This window comes from Canis aureus, chromosome 3, assembly GCF_053574225.1.
Source record: "Canis aureus isolate CA01 chromosome 3, VMU_Caureus_v.1.0, whole genome shotgun sequence".
NCBI lineage: Eukaryota > Metazoa > Chordata > Mammalia > Carnivora > Canidae > Canis > Canis aureus.
This window is the reverse complement of record NC_135613.1, coordinates 70,015,545-70,030,409: the sequence shown is the minus strand read 5'-3', so window position 1 is coordinate 70,030,409 and position 14,865 is coordinate 70,015,545. Positions and strand designations below refer to the sequence as shown.

General features: G+C 51.5%; 1 protein-coding gene across 4 annotated transcripts in view; it reads right to left on the bottom strand.

Moving 5' to 3' along the window:
* Positions 1–14,865, bottom strand: part of ZBTB16 (zinc finger and BTB domain containing 16) — a 188,339-nt gene that overhangs the window by 86,330 nt on the left and 87,144 nt on the right. For all 4 annotated transcript variants that reach the window (XM_077893575.1, XM_077893574.1, XM_077893573.1 and 1 more), the window contains one exon: positions 8,205–8,302. In XM_077893575.1, coding sequence (XP_077749701.1) covers positions 8,205–8,302 — 98 coding nt within the window. The remainder of the gene's footprint in view (positions 1–8,204; positions 8,303–14,865) is intronic.

Genomic DNA, 14,865 nt, shown 5'->3' with positions numbered 1-14,865 from the left:
GCTGTGGGAATGACCTTGGCCCTGCAAAGTGGGCCCAGGCACCACGGCTGGAGAGCAGTGGCCGCCTGTCCACAGAGCCTGGTGAGGGGCATGTCCAGGAAGCCAAAGGCAGATGGAAAGGGCCCTAGAAGTAAGAAAGTGGCACTGCCTTTGGGTGGATCCCATACCAACCTCTTACCCTACCTACAGCCCAGCACCTAATCATCTTCAGACCAAAGCAAGGGTCAGCAAAATAGCCCAGAACTTAGGAAGGATGGAAGGAGCAGGGGAGAGAAAAGGAGAGAATAAAGAACAGGAGACAGACAAGGAGCCGTGGCACCCACCCCCCTAGGGGCATTCACTTCCACAGAGGAGCATCATCACCCAGCCTGGCTCCACCACCTCGGGGTGGTGGGAGGAGGCGGGGGGGGGGGGGGAACCATCCTCCTCTAGGGTCGACAAAATCAGAGATAGAAACACACACACAGAGGGGGGGGGGGTTATTACATAATTTCCACTTTCTTTCCTCCACCCTTAAAGTAATGTTCTATCTGACAGGCTCCTCTCTGAGGGGGGAAAAATGACAAATCCAATCCAAAATTCAACAGCCTGTGTTCTGTTCGGAGAGCACACAGTGTACTGTACAGCCCATAAAACTCCAAACAGCCTCCAGACACTGCCGCAATCGTCCTCCATCAAAACACTTTGTCTTGCATACAAAAATAAGATACAGCGCTGAACGGAATACAAAATCAGCCCATTACAGTACAGGGAGACTGCTACTTAGCAACGAGGGGGCTCTAAAGCCTCAGTGCTCTACAGGAAGCAAAATCTGTCGAGCCTGTTGGGCAAATGATAAACATTAGCAGTATTAAAAAACACAAAAGCCATGTAAATGGATAGACATAATGTGGAAGCGAATTTATAGAATAAATTGGGATGGGGGACTTGAGTGTAGGGGGAGAGGCTGGGATCCAGAGGGGTAGATGCAACGAGCTTCCCAAACCCCTGCTAAGGCACCATATGGAGAGAGAGAGACATGTGTATTTGGGGGGAGGGATATGCGAACCCCTCTTCGCACAGGGGCTGTAGGTGCAGGGGCGGGAGAGAAAACCGTGGAACAGTGTTTAATACAGTGACCTGCAATGAACTTTGCAAACTTCCTCCATTCGACCGGCTCGACACGCGGTCCTCGGGGCTGGGGAGCCTGGCACGCGCACCCGGCAGCCCCGAGGTGGACAGATGTGGGGCTCTACGTGCCCCCCGGGGCCGGCATCACACCCCGTGCGATCACAGGATCTGTCACTTGCTGTAAACACAGCCCCTAGCCGCCGCCCCCCCAACCACCAAAAAAAGAAAGTTAAAAAAAAAAAACAAAAAACGAACCCAGACAACAAAACCAAAAAGCACCCCATCTGGGCTGGAAAAATCAGTATATTTCATCAGGTAAAGGGGAAAAATACTCTGGCTGTGAATCAGCAGCAGGGCTTCGGAGCCCAGCCAAAACAGGAGCTGCGCAGCAAAACCATATTCTTCTGGTCTCAGTTTAGGCTCCTGAGGCAGAAAGGAGAGGGGGTGGGGGCGGGGGGTGGGAGGAAGGGGGCAGGGGGAAGAAATGTATTTTTCATCAGCCAGTGTATAATTTATAAACAGCATTAAACAGTTTTTGTTTTCTTTTTCCTCCCTCCCGTGTATGGGCTTGGACAGCAGTCAAGCCTGCATTAATTTCTGCTCTGGGTACAGTGTGTTCTTGGAGGCACATCTGCAAGCGATCATAAACTCTCTGGAATGCTGGCAGAACATCCAGACCTGCCGGCAGGCCAGTGACGACACCACTCTGGGAAAAAGTTCGGGAAGCAGGCCAAACAGAGCAGGGAGGGGTGGGGGGGAGCGAGCCGGGCCGGAGCCAGGGGCCGCTGTCCCTCCTCCCGCCCGCACGCTGCTCCTCCAGGACCGCAGGCCCCTCCACTGCCGCCCGCCCACTGCTCTGTGCTCGCCACCCCAAACCCCCAGGGGCCGGAGGGAGAGTCTCCTGGGTCACGTCCTCCTGGTTCAGCCCCACAGCAGAAAGCACACCCGAGAGATGGCGGTGGCATTCACGGGGGAGCAGGCCCAGGGAGGACTGCCCACGGGTTCAGGCTCGTAGCCAATGCAGATCTGGGAAGACGAAGGTGCCAGAGGCCAGCGGCAGGTCCTGAGAGGCCACCCTCAGAGACCCCAAGGTGCCTCTCCCATCCCCAGCAAGGGGGGAGATTGTGGGGGGGGACGTGCCTCATCACCACCCCCAACTCTCCAGCTACCAGGCATCCTCCCATCTTCTTTGCCTTTGGGAAGGAAGACCCTGAACCCCACAAAGCAATGCATTCCAAAAGAAGAAGAAAAAAAAGAACAAGTATAATCCATAGATCTTTGACATCTCATAATTGTTTTTTCCCTTCCATTGGATCAGGACAGGGGAAAGCACGAGAGAACCAATCCAGTTTCTGGCCCCAACCCCTCCAGCCCTTTCCCCGCCAGACAGATGACCGAGGCCCCCGATGATAAGCCCTGGCCACCCCATGCTGCTGCTGGAATCAGGAAATCCATCAGCCAAGGCCATATTCCTTCCCAGTGCCTCAGATATGGGGAAGAGGCTGGTATCAGGGGAGCTTTCTCAGCAGCCATGGTTCACGGTGCCCAGAGAGGGCAAGAGGATTGGGGAACAGGGGGGCCGACCTCTGGCAGGACCGGACTTCCAGAGAAAGGTCACCCCTCCCCAAGGCTAGAGGCAGGGACCTGTCTGCCCTCCAACCACACCCTAAGATCATCAGGCATGCCATTTCTCCAAGGGGGTCTGAGAAATCCTATACTCCAGGCTAGTCTACTTCAAAAAACCCATCGTTCTTTCTTTCCAGGGAAAAAAAAAAAAAAAAAAGTGTTACTCCCTTGCTCAATCTTTGATTGGCTCCCCAGCACTGCAGGTAAAGTGCACAGAGCTTTGCTACTCAGGGGCCCCACAATCCTGCCTCTCGCTCCCTTCCAAAGCCTGCCGTCTCTCCCCCCACCCAGACACACCCTGCATATCCCAGACACTGCATGTCACCATGTGGCCTCTCCCACCAGTTCCTTTCAAAATTCCATTCTCGGCAGCCTACCACCCTCTAAAAGGGGCACCGTCCCCCTGTGAGTTCCTCCTGGAATTCCCTCCTGGTGCTTTGCGCACACCACCTTCTCTGATCATTACTTTATAATCAAATATCTCTCCTACTGGACGTAAGCTCCTTGAGGGCAGGGACGCTGTCAGCTCTCTCCAGTGCTAAGGACACAGAACCTGACACACAGTCAGGGCTGAGTAAATGTCTGCTGGCTGCAAAAATGAATGACACTCCCAGAATAGGGGCAGGCCACAGAAACAGGCAGGCCTCTAAATAGCATGCAGTCAAGTCCCAAACAGGGGCAAGCAGTTCTGGGTGTGCTCACTTGTAATCCACCAGTCCTGAAGCCAAGCGGTGGGAAATCCTACCTAATGGGAAACCTTATACCAGCAAGTCCCAGAACCAACCGGAGTCACCGCCTGGGTCTGTGGTCTGTGCACAGCCATCCCAGAGCTAGGAATCACCACTTAAATGAGAACAAGGAGTGGCAAGGAGATGCTCTGGGGCCAATCCCCACAAGGGATGGAGAAGCAAAGGGTGGGGAGGGAGACGTCAGAGTGATCCTAGGACACGGAGGGGCTTGGGTTCCTGCCCTGCTCACTGCCACAATCCTACACCCCATATTCTCCTTGGAGAAGGAGCAGCTTTGCAAAGCCTCCGAGATGGTCCTGCTTCCCACCTGACCTCCTTTCCCAAACCCGCCTCTGAGAATGCAGGGCGTGGCCGGATCAATCTCATTAGTTAATGAGTTAGGTTATTGTTTGTTAATTTAAACTTATTGTTATCATCAGGTATATCTCATAAACACTTGATTAGTTAACGCATTCAAATCGAAATAAAAACTTCAATTAAACTGAACATTCACTACTACCATTTAGGGTCTTAAAAAAGGAAGAGATAGAGAGAGAGAGAGAGAGAGAGAGAGAGGAAGAGAAAGAAAGAATTGTCTCCAAGAAGGGCCTCCTACAGGGCAAACTTCTAATTAAACAAATTGTCAATTTCAACACAATGAAAACTGATTTAGGAGTGTAAATTTAGTATTCCAGTCACTGAAAATAAAACCTCACATTGTCAGCCTCATACAGGCTGATTTCCTTGGATGGGGAAATGCAGAGGACAGGAAGACAACGTGAGAAAGTGGGAAGAGCCCAGAAGGAAGAACAAGCGAGAGCATTTTATCCTTTCATAAATAACCTCTCCGCAGATTCAATGTGGCCTGTTCTCCAAGCATCGAGAAACTCTTGTCTTGCCTCCTCCTTCACCCCACCCCTACCAGATTAGAAAAAAAAAAAAAAAATTAATCGTGTATGATGACAAACTTGGCTCAGCACTCACTGTACACACTGTACCCACAAGGCTGGCGCCCAGCCAGGCCTGGCCCAGTGCCAGAACTACAATAACAAACACAGGCCATGCTAGCCAAGAGGGGGTGGGGGCAGCCAGCGCGCCGAGCAAGGAAGTGAGTGAGGAGCACCGTTCAGCTCCACCGAGCAGAAGAAAACAGCAGGAATGTGCCTGTCCTAGGCAGCGACAACATTTAGGGGAAGCCAGGGGCACCATGACCCGCACCCAGGTCCCAGAGTCACTTCTCCATGGCCTGCTCCTTAAAAAAAAAAAAAAAAAAAAAAGAAAGAAAGAAAGAAAAAAAAAAGGTCCCCACAGTTCTGAAGGACCGATTGTTCTTCGAGGCTCTGCACTGCTGCTCCAACCCTCGGGTGACTGTCTGTAAAGTGGGTCGGCACCGTGGGCCATTCTTGCTGTGGGCTCCCAGCAGGGAGCCTTCCAGACCCAGCAGCCAGGCAATCCCGTGGCATCTCACCTACAGCTCCTCTGAAACATCGCACAGTTCTGTTATTGTGGGGCTGGGAGAGAAGTCAGATGGTGTAGAACCAATCCCTGCTTCTGCCACGGGCATCAGAGAGAAGGCCTAGACCGGGCACGGCCAGCCCTGAACCCCGATGCCCCCCCGGGGGCCTTCACCGCTTCTCAAGGGGTGTGAACAGCTCAGGAAGTGGTCTAGCCTCTCTAAGCCCTTGTTGCTATTTTCTGATCAAGAAGACATCCCGGCACAGGGGTGAGAGGCAGGCGGGATGAGAAAGAGACCCAGCAGAGAAGAGAAACAGCAGAGTCTTAAGAAGCCTATGAGTGATCTGCAAAGGCAGATTAAAGCACTATAATGACCCTCACACCTGCCCCGTCACCAAATCCTCCTTTCCAAGGGCACTGGCAAGTGCATTTCGGAAAGACAAGTCACTCGGCACAGCCAGACTGCAGTGTTGAGGAGGACAGGTATGGAAAAGAAAGCCCAGGGAGACGGGACCCAGCTGCCCAAGCTGGCACAGTACCCGGGGGACCCCCAAGTGGCATCTCAGCCAGGACGGGAGCACGTGGCCTCAGGTGGTGGCTGGTTCCAGAGCCATCTTGTCTCAACTGGGGAGCTCTGGGCCCACGGCAAGTGTGTAGGCAGTGCCCCCCTCTCTGCCGCTCCCATGTGGCACCACCAACGCAGCAGGAACTGGCTCACATGCTCAGCCACTACTGGCCGGCGGGCTCCTGGCTGCCCCCCATGAGCCCCTGGGGTACAGTCTCAACTGTTCCTATTGCAGGAGGAACCTGGTGGGAGACTGGAGTTCTCCTGGCTCGTTCCTAGTCCTCCTGGCTGCACTCATCCATCCAACCAGTATCTACCAACTACAACAACGTGTCAGGAAATGTGCTGTGTATAATGGGGACAGACCCCACCTCCCGTAGTTGACAGCCCACCAGAGGAATAAAAGGGGAGGGGAACTGTATTTACTGAGAGCAGATCACAGGTCAGGCCTAGTGCTAAGTGTCTGATGGGAGCCTCACAGCATTTCTGAGGGTCGAATGCTCCCATCTTACAGATGAGGATACTGAAAAGCTTACATTTCTTGCCCAGCATCTTGGTCAGGAGGTAGGTTTCCAAATTTCTCTCCCGGCCTCCCAAGTAGGGGGATAAGGCAAGTCCATAAATAACCAGAGGACAAAGAGGAAAGACTGTGCCCGGAGAGCTCCAGATAAAGACATACAAACACCTTAGAAGGCGGCATGACTGATCCTGGCTGAAGATGGGGACATGTGGAGGATGGCGTTGCATAAGGGATCTTAGTAGATCTGACAAGACTCAGGAAGGGTTATTCCAAGCTGAAGGAATGGGATGAACAAAGCCACAGAGCTCAGGAAGCAAGCTGTGTCAGTCTGCACACAGCACAGACCAACAAGTAGATGGGTCTGGCTAGAGTGCTGGACTCAAGGAACGGGTAAGGAGAAAGGATGCTCACTGGGCCAAGTTCCGGAGTGGGCAAGGAAGCTTTAACCACAGGCTGCAAAGTGCATTACCCGCATGGAAGTGTCCAGCACCACACAGTGAGAGACCACACAGGGGCCCGCAGCAGCGAGAGCCTAAAACGCAAGACCCACACTCTGCACTTGGGGGGTGGCCAAGCTGGCTGGCAGATAGCTTCAAAACTCCACACTGAACCCCAAATGACCTATAAGACTAGAGGGAAACAAAAAGATACGAGGTGAGTTTTTTTTAAAAAACTGAACAAAGGAAGCAGATGCCGGACACGGGGGCGTCTGGACTCAGAGGGCTCTGGGCCAGTGTGGGAGAGGTGGGCAGGATGAGGACAGTTCAGGGGAGCCAGGTGGGTGTGGGTGACCCTGCAAGGAGGAGGAACGGAACACACATCGATGTGGGGACAGAGTACACAAGCTGGGACAGCCAGCCACCTGGAGTGACACAATCCCTGGCCCTGGACCGGAGAAGGACAGAAAGCACAAAGGATTAGGGAACTTAAGGAGGAGCCATGGAGGCCCAGGAGAGGGCATTCCATGCCATGCACAGCCACGCAGGCTCTGGCTCTGCAGAAAGACTGTGGCAGGCCGAAGCATATAAAGCACCAAATAGCCTTTACACGACTGACTGGGAAATGGGAGGGCAGAGCACAAACAGCCAGCAGATAGAAGCTTCTGTGGCAAAGTGATGGGCACGTGCCCCAGGGTCACAGATCCAGAATTAGGGAAATGGAAAGCAAAGCAGAAGCAGTTAACGTTTACTAAACACCACCTGTATGCCAGGGCGGGTACTATAGATGCCCATCACATACATCATGTCACCAATTCTTTAAAAAAAAAAAAAAAAACCTGATATGAGCTCGGCAACACCTGTACCTCATGGATGTAGAAAATGGGGTTCAAAAGACAGATCCACCCCAGGTCACAGAGCACATACTACAGACGAGGACTGAACACCTGCCAAACCCCAAAGCTCATGCTCAGCTCACAAATGCTGGAGGGGCTACATGCTAAAGGTAATGTGGGATGAGGAGTAGACATCAACACTTGACCAGAAGAAGAAGGCCTTCGCCACTTCCCCAAAATGGGTCTACAAGGTTGAAAGGAAGGGCATCAGAAGGAGAAGAGGGATTGCCCTGGAAGGGAAGTCTACAGGCCTCTACAACTGCACCCAGGTGACCCCCTGGCCTCAAAGAAGCACCATCAGACCTGGCAATCCTTCCCTCCACCAAGAATCCCAGGGGTGCTGGCAGTTAGGTGCTTCTCCATTTCCCGTGTCTCACCGGGCAGAACAGCTTTGTCCCAACACAGGCAAAAGTTCCCATAGCCACCCAGCTGACCCCACTAGAAATGGATAAAACTAACTTGCAAAAGACAGCACACTGGAACTCAGTCTGTGTTCTAGACTTTCTGTATCTATTGAATTAAGGACTTCTGCAGAATGTAAACCCAAGAGTCAGATTCCTTAGGCCAGGTGAACCAAATGCCACCACCACGGCCATGCTGACAAAACTGTTGTCTACTTTGGAAGGTCTATCACTCAAGTGCCCACAATGCCTCAGGAAACCCAAGAGTATGAGGACAAGGGTTTGTGTGGACAGTCATACCACCAGGACAGTCTGTGCTCCATGAACCTGTAGGGAGCATCCACAGGGCATAGTGGCCCAAAGGCACCAGCTGGCAGCGGGGACACCCCTGCTCTGAGCGGGGGGGAAGGTGGGCGGGAGGCAGTTGCTTGCACTCCAGCGGGCCAGTCAGGGCAGCATCACCTACCTGAATGAGCCAGTAAGTGCATCCTCAGTCGCAAACTATCCAGGAACCGCTTCCCGCAGAGCTCACACCCGTACGTCTTCATGCCACTGTGCAGCTTCCTGTAGGGAAAGAGAAGATAGGCTGTGGCTGCTCTGGCTGGATGCAAGGCAAGCCCACTTGTACCTGGGGGTCCTGCGGCCACCCTTGCAGTAGGGAGGGAGACGGATGGCATGGCTGCTGCAGGTGGGCATGGATGAGCCATCCCTACATGCTCACATGGCCCAAAGTGCGCCTCTCCTCCCATGGCCCGCTGCCAAGGAAGAGTCTTCTCCGGAGCTTGTCTAAGAGCTAAAGAACGGGACACTTCCTACTGCGTTACTCACTGGCACAGAGACCAGGGGGAAAAGGATCAGATCCAATTTCAAGGCAAGAAGGAGGCAGCAGCATGGACGGCACGGTCAGTCGGACATAGCGCTCACTGTTGAACTGGCACTGATCTCACATGGGGGCCGCCAGGCCTCTGCCTACCTTGGCCATGTCATGACTCGCTGAGCTGCAACTGTGCAGGTGTCCAGTTCCCCCAGGACGCCATCAGATTCAGGAGGGCTACACCCGCACCCTCCCTCTCTCCTAGCCCCGGCTCCTGCTGCGTGACTGGCACCACAGTAAGTTCTGAAGAAGCTCAGTAATGACTCACTGGCTCTATGGACATAAGTGCTTCTCTCTCAGGGCCTCCAGATGTTCTCAGGGATTCACTGTGCTGAGTGCCTAACATACATGCCCTTCCCTGAAATCCTAGCTTCATTCTTCCCCCTGTTTTTGGCCAGGGGTGGAGCCCCGGCAAAAGAAAGATTTCCAGAAACCACGTAGCATCACTCTATAAATGTCATTCTGGGCTTTGCAAGTACTTCCACACACCTGATCTCAGTTTACCAACACTGCAATTCTGTGAGTTGGGCCTGACACGTAGGATCACATAGGAAGACAGAGGTCCCGGGAACAAGTGCCCACAGGCCCTTTCCTGCCAAGCCCCCGCCTTGCTCTGGTAGAGGACAGCAGTGGAACTGGAGAAGATCAGGGAAGCAGGCGGGCCAGCGGAGAGCCAAGGGCTGGGAAGAAGGTCTGTGCACCGCAGGCTGCTGAGGCTCTGAGCTGCTGGCTGGCATGTGGGCCATCTGGCCCGGAACGCTGACTTTCTTCCCACCCACACTCTCTCAGGCCCTTACTTGCCACTGCCGGATCCAAGATCCACCTCCACCCCCATTTCCGTGCCTTGCCCTTAGGAACAGGGCAAGGCAACGGCAGCCAGAAGCAGGAGCTGATGGTGGGAGGGCAGGGAGTAGAGCCTACGAGGTCCCCTTAGAGCAACAACCTATTGCCACCAGGTAGTGATGGGCCAAGACCACAGTGAAGGGTTTGAGAGCGGCTGATCCTGATACTGAGAAGATCCTGAGCATGGAGGGGAAATACTATACACTCCAACCAGCAACACTGAGATCTGAGCCTGGGAGCCCAGGCCACAATAACTGAACCAAGGCACCCACTGCCACCACCTTCCAAATCCCTTAAGGAGAAGCCAGTGGTAAGTCAAATCCATGCAGGCCCCCAGGTGGGCCTCGGCGAGCACCATGGTCTATATGGGCCACGATGCTTGAAGACAGCATGCCCCGGCCACACGCCCAGTCCCCTTCACAGAACTCTTTCTCAATCACACAATGTTTTGTTTGCTCGCTTTCCCTTTACCTCCTTGCCAAAGGCAACAAATAATTTCTCAATCTCACACACACACACACACACACACACACCCTCATCCCTGACACTGTAATGGACCCCACCCCCCTATTATCTTACTCCTGGCCCTGGCTGATCCAACCCAATTGAGAAATAGCAACAGTACAGAACATTTTAACTGAACATTCTTCACTCCAAATATATTTCACAATGCTGGACACTGGGACATGTCCTAATAGCATTCTGGGCCAACCATGTTTTTAAACATGCACCCCAGCAACTGAGAGTGTATGTGTGCATGTACACACATGAGAGACAGTCTTCCTGTCACTTACCCAGGATGGCAGATGTTTGCTCTTCTCATAGATGTTCTGTGGAACAGCAAAAGCTCAACTCACACATGGTTCAGCAGGGGACCCTCTTGCACACACTCATGGTCAGGTGTGGTAGATGGCAGTGGATGGGTTTCCCCCTCATTCGTGGTCATCTTTTCTACACTAGGGATTTCTTAGCTTTCAGGAGTGCCCACCTCTCAGGCGGTAGCTTATAGGAGGATCAATACCCACTCAGATTTATTTTCCAAAAGGACACGGTAGTGACCAGTCTTCTGGCATCAGCAGCCACCACTAAGATAAGCATCCCCAACCCTATCCTTGAATTCCCATCTCTTCTCCCTGAAGGCTCCAGACCAAATCTTTCACCTTGATGAACACTTTCTGGGTAACCCCACTGTCTTTTTTCTGGATGTGAATGGATTTGCCTGGCAATTGGGGAGAGCAGCTCCTTGGCCCACTAGATCAGCATGGTATGAAAGGTGATACCGCTCTTGCCCTTTACTACAGAGGTAGCAGGGTACAGGGAAGAATGCCAGGCAAGCAACCAGAAGACCCAGATCCTCAGCCTGACATGGCCATTAACTTATTTTATGACCTGGGACAAATCATGCTATAACAACCTCTCTGCATTTTTTCACCTGTAAAATGATGTGGGTGATGTCTAAGATCCCTTATGGAACCGTATTTTATCCTTTTACCGAGCTTCCAAGGTATTCCCCTATAGGGCACTATTACTCTCTCTGAGCCACGTCCCACTGTGGGATGTCCCATGATGTGTAGGCAGTCAGGCTAGGACAAGCCAAGCAAAAATGGACACCCAACCCCAGAAATCTGGTCATTTTAAAAACTTCTAAGCCAGATGACCTGAGTTACCTCCTTTATTCACTTGTGGTCTATCTTTCAATGAAAGAAACTTCTGGAACCCATTGCAGGCTTTCTTTGGGACCATTCTGCTGCCACACATTTCCTAGCCTTCAGAGACACAGATGCCCTATCCTGTCCAACCCTTGGTGCAAGGATACTGCTCTGCACCTGACCCACTAACTCAGTGCCCCACACAGATTACCAGAGGTGGGTGTGACATCCATGTGATCCATGCGCAGTACAAGGACAAAGGTCCTACCCCGTTGGCAGGGAGACAAGAGCAAAGCACATGAAGTTCAGGAGAGAAAAAGCACTTCCCAAGCCTAGGAGTTGAGTAGAGCCCAGCACTGGTTTGCTCCTGTCCTCCATTATTGTTCAGAACACCAAGAGACAGATGTAGAAAGGTAGACACTTCTAACTTGCAGAAAAAGGAAGTGGTGAAGAATCTGAGTGTGTTCAAGAGACTTGGCTACTGGCAGACTCTCTGTGGCACAGTCTGCAGAATGACCATCAAGGAAACAGAATTCCAACTGGTTTCTGAGCAGAAGTGCAAATTTGTATGAACTCCTGGTCTCTCCCCTCTGGAGACCACAGCCCCACCACCACCACCACTCTCATGACCTCATGCCACTGATTTTGATTAAAATGCAAGTTCTGTTCACCTCCATCCTCCTCACATGCATCATTTCCCAGTCTGGTCTTGTCTTTTCGCAAGGTCTAACTGCTCATGGCCATCTGGGGTCACCAGCCTCCACAGCAGCACAGGAAAGGAGGGCATCTGGGGACATCTTTGCACCTTTCTGCATACTCTCTTGGTTTTCACACTCCCCTCCTCTGAGAAGCAGCAACATTGCTGAACAGCATCTTGAAAGTAACCCAGTTCCAGCATGGCCCAAGCACCTCCACTCTATGCTTGCTGGAGGGCCCATCAGGTCCTCGCCATGCACTCCCGGGGAGCGGGCTCAGGCTCTCCACCACAACCCAACCCCTAATCCCCTACAGCATTGCTGTCCCAGCACAGCCCACCATCAGCCCACTGGCTAAACCCACCAGGATCATAACCGATTTTCAATCATATCCAAAAAGACAAAGGAAAAAATGGACCTTTAGCAGGTTTCTAGCTCAAGAGAGCTAAATCATTATGAGAAATTAGAGCTAAGCAAATCTGAACCCTTTAACAAGTAACTAGAGAGACTCATTCCTTCTCACTGATTCTCAACCACACAACCCTCGCTAGTCAAACCAAGCTGTCTCTGTACCACTGGAAGTAGGACAATTCTTAGATTCCATCCGCTCTGGACTATAAACTATATCAAGGCAGAAGTCCTGTTGAATTCTCCTTTTCTTCATAGGGTCTAGCGTCAGAAGGGATTGCTCAATGCTGCTAAACCAGTTCCTCCATCTCATGTGGGGGTCAAGGCATCCCTCTTCCCATCTTCAATGGTATTCTAAGCACAAGAGCTCCAACACAGAGCTGGACTCTGTCCTATGGCTCCCGTAGTCCTCATGAGGAAAGCCAATGGCTCCTCTTTCATAGCCACATAAAGCCTGAGCTTCAGACCAGCCCTTCATTCTCAAGAAGAGCCTTCATCTCCCCAGCCTGCCTCAGAACACAACAGCAGGAGGAGTAGCAGCCAGGAGCGACTCATGCCGTACTCTGTCCTCCTCACACTCAGCCTCCAGACAGAGCCGACCATAACAGGGCTCCCTAAGACTGCCTTTTGAATCCACTCTCTGCCGGAAAAGCTCAGCCTGTCTCCATCCCACAGAGCTGAGGGCCAAAGGGAGAATGCCAGGAGAAGAGCCAGCAGCAGGGCTTGCCTGACAGAGGGGTTCCTGGCCCCAAACTACCAATGTTCCATTTCTGCTCAAGTTCCTCTGGCCAGAGACAAGAGCAGTCAAAGCAGACCAATGGGCAAGAAGGTTTAGAGAGGGAATTCAGTCCCAATAACCCACTGGCTACAATCCCTCCCTCCCTCCATCCCTCTGCTCCTGGGGATCTGAAAGTGTTTGTCTGTGAGTTTTGCTGGACAGGTCAACACAGAGCACTGGAGTTTGTCAATGGGGCAAGCAAGTGAGAGGGAACTACCCATCTTTGAAAAATCAGGTGGGGAATCCACCCTATAAGGGTTTTTATAAGGCAATGTTTTCCTTATTCTCAGCTTAACTGATCCCATGCACTGAACCAACACTTGGCTCTGGCCAGTGTGGCTCATGTCACAGTCTTTCCAACTCACCCCCTCCTTCATCTGAGCTGTCCCCCATGCAGAAGCCACCCTGACGCTGGGGGCTTTTGCTTTCAGATCCTTTGACCATCAACTTGACCTATTCTGGGCCTCAAAGGGTACTCAGAACAGGCATGGATGAGACAGGGAGGGCATCCTGAGAGTGAGATCCAAACCAACGTCTAAATGACTCTCTTCTCTCAAAAGTCTGCTGCCAACATGGGAATCAATATTCTTTCTCCAGGATCCTCTTCTAACCAAGGGAATCCAGCCACCATCAAACCTCCTCTCTTGAGTAGGATCTGGCATGATGCCGCGTGTCCACATGTGGGCATGGTAGGAAGCCAATCCCTTCACAGAGGACGCCAATGTTCTTTCAGTCTCGAAAACAACAAATGATTCCTAAGCCCAGTCGTCAGAGAACCTCACCCTGGCCTTGCTTGCCTCTCCCAGAAGAAACAGAACCAAGAGAGGAAAGAGCTTACAGACTTCGGCAGCGAGCTTACTCTTTCCTCTAAGACTCTGAAGTTCAAAACACACCTTCCATGTCCGTTGACCTTTAATTCAAATGGCAGGAGGAAGGTCCAATTGCTAGTGTGTTCTGAGCTCCAATCCAAAGAAGGGATGAATGAAAAGTTACCAGGCCATCAGGAATTTCCTCCCAAAGGCAACTTCCAGGAGATTTCAAGGTGTTCTCATATTTGGTCCAATCTCCTGTACTTTCTACACATGCCTTTTTGTGAGGATGGGATACTCTGTGAACAGAGCCTGTTTTACTAGAGACCTCCTCGCTAAACCAGGGCATCTGGGATATTCAGGGAATGTTCCCTACTCTCTAAGGGTGACACTATCCTGTCCCAAGGAATGCCTCTTCATGCTACCAGCAGTGACAGATTCCAGTCCGAGTGGGTCATAAGTCACACCCGATATCATTCTCCTTATATACTATCTTCAAATGTCAAGTCCATGACTTACTTAAGACTATGCCATTTATCAGTTCTTCAAAGCTATAAGCTCCTCAAGGACGGGTAAGAGGTCTCTAATCTCTGCCTCCAAACCCTCATCAGAGATGCAGACAGCCAGAGTAGACATGTGAGAAGCAACTGCTAACGAAGCAGTCATCAACTGTCCCATGACAAAGGGATGAGCCCTGAGATAGCCTGGCATCGGTGAGGAGGCCTAGAACCCCCAAGGCAGAAAAGAGAATAGTTCTAATCTTGGCTAGGGAGTGGGTCACTTTCATTTTCTCAAGGCATAAGGGAAATTATCCTTCTACCCACTTTTTTTTTTTTTTAATGTTGAGATTAGACAGTCATTGGACAAGCTGTGAATGCTTAGCTGGTATTACCACAAATTATCCTTGTAGCAATAGAGTTCGTTGCTCCCTGACTAGTCAATATTAATAAACATTACCGAATGCTTTTACAACACAATTTATTTTTTAATATAGCTCTTTATGTATGCCATAAAGTAAATATACCAATAAAAGGCAAGGATTTCAAACAACAGATTAAAAAGCACAACCAT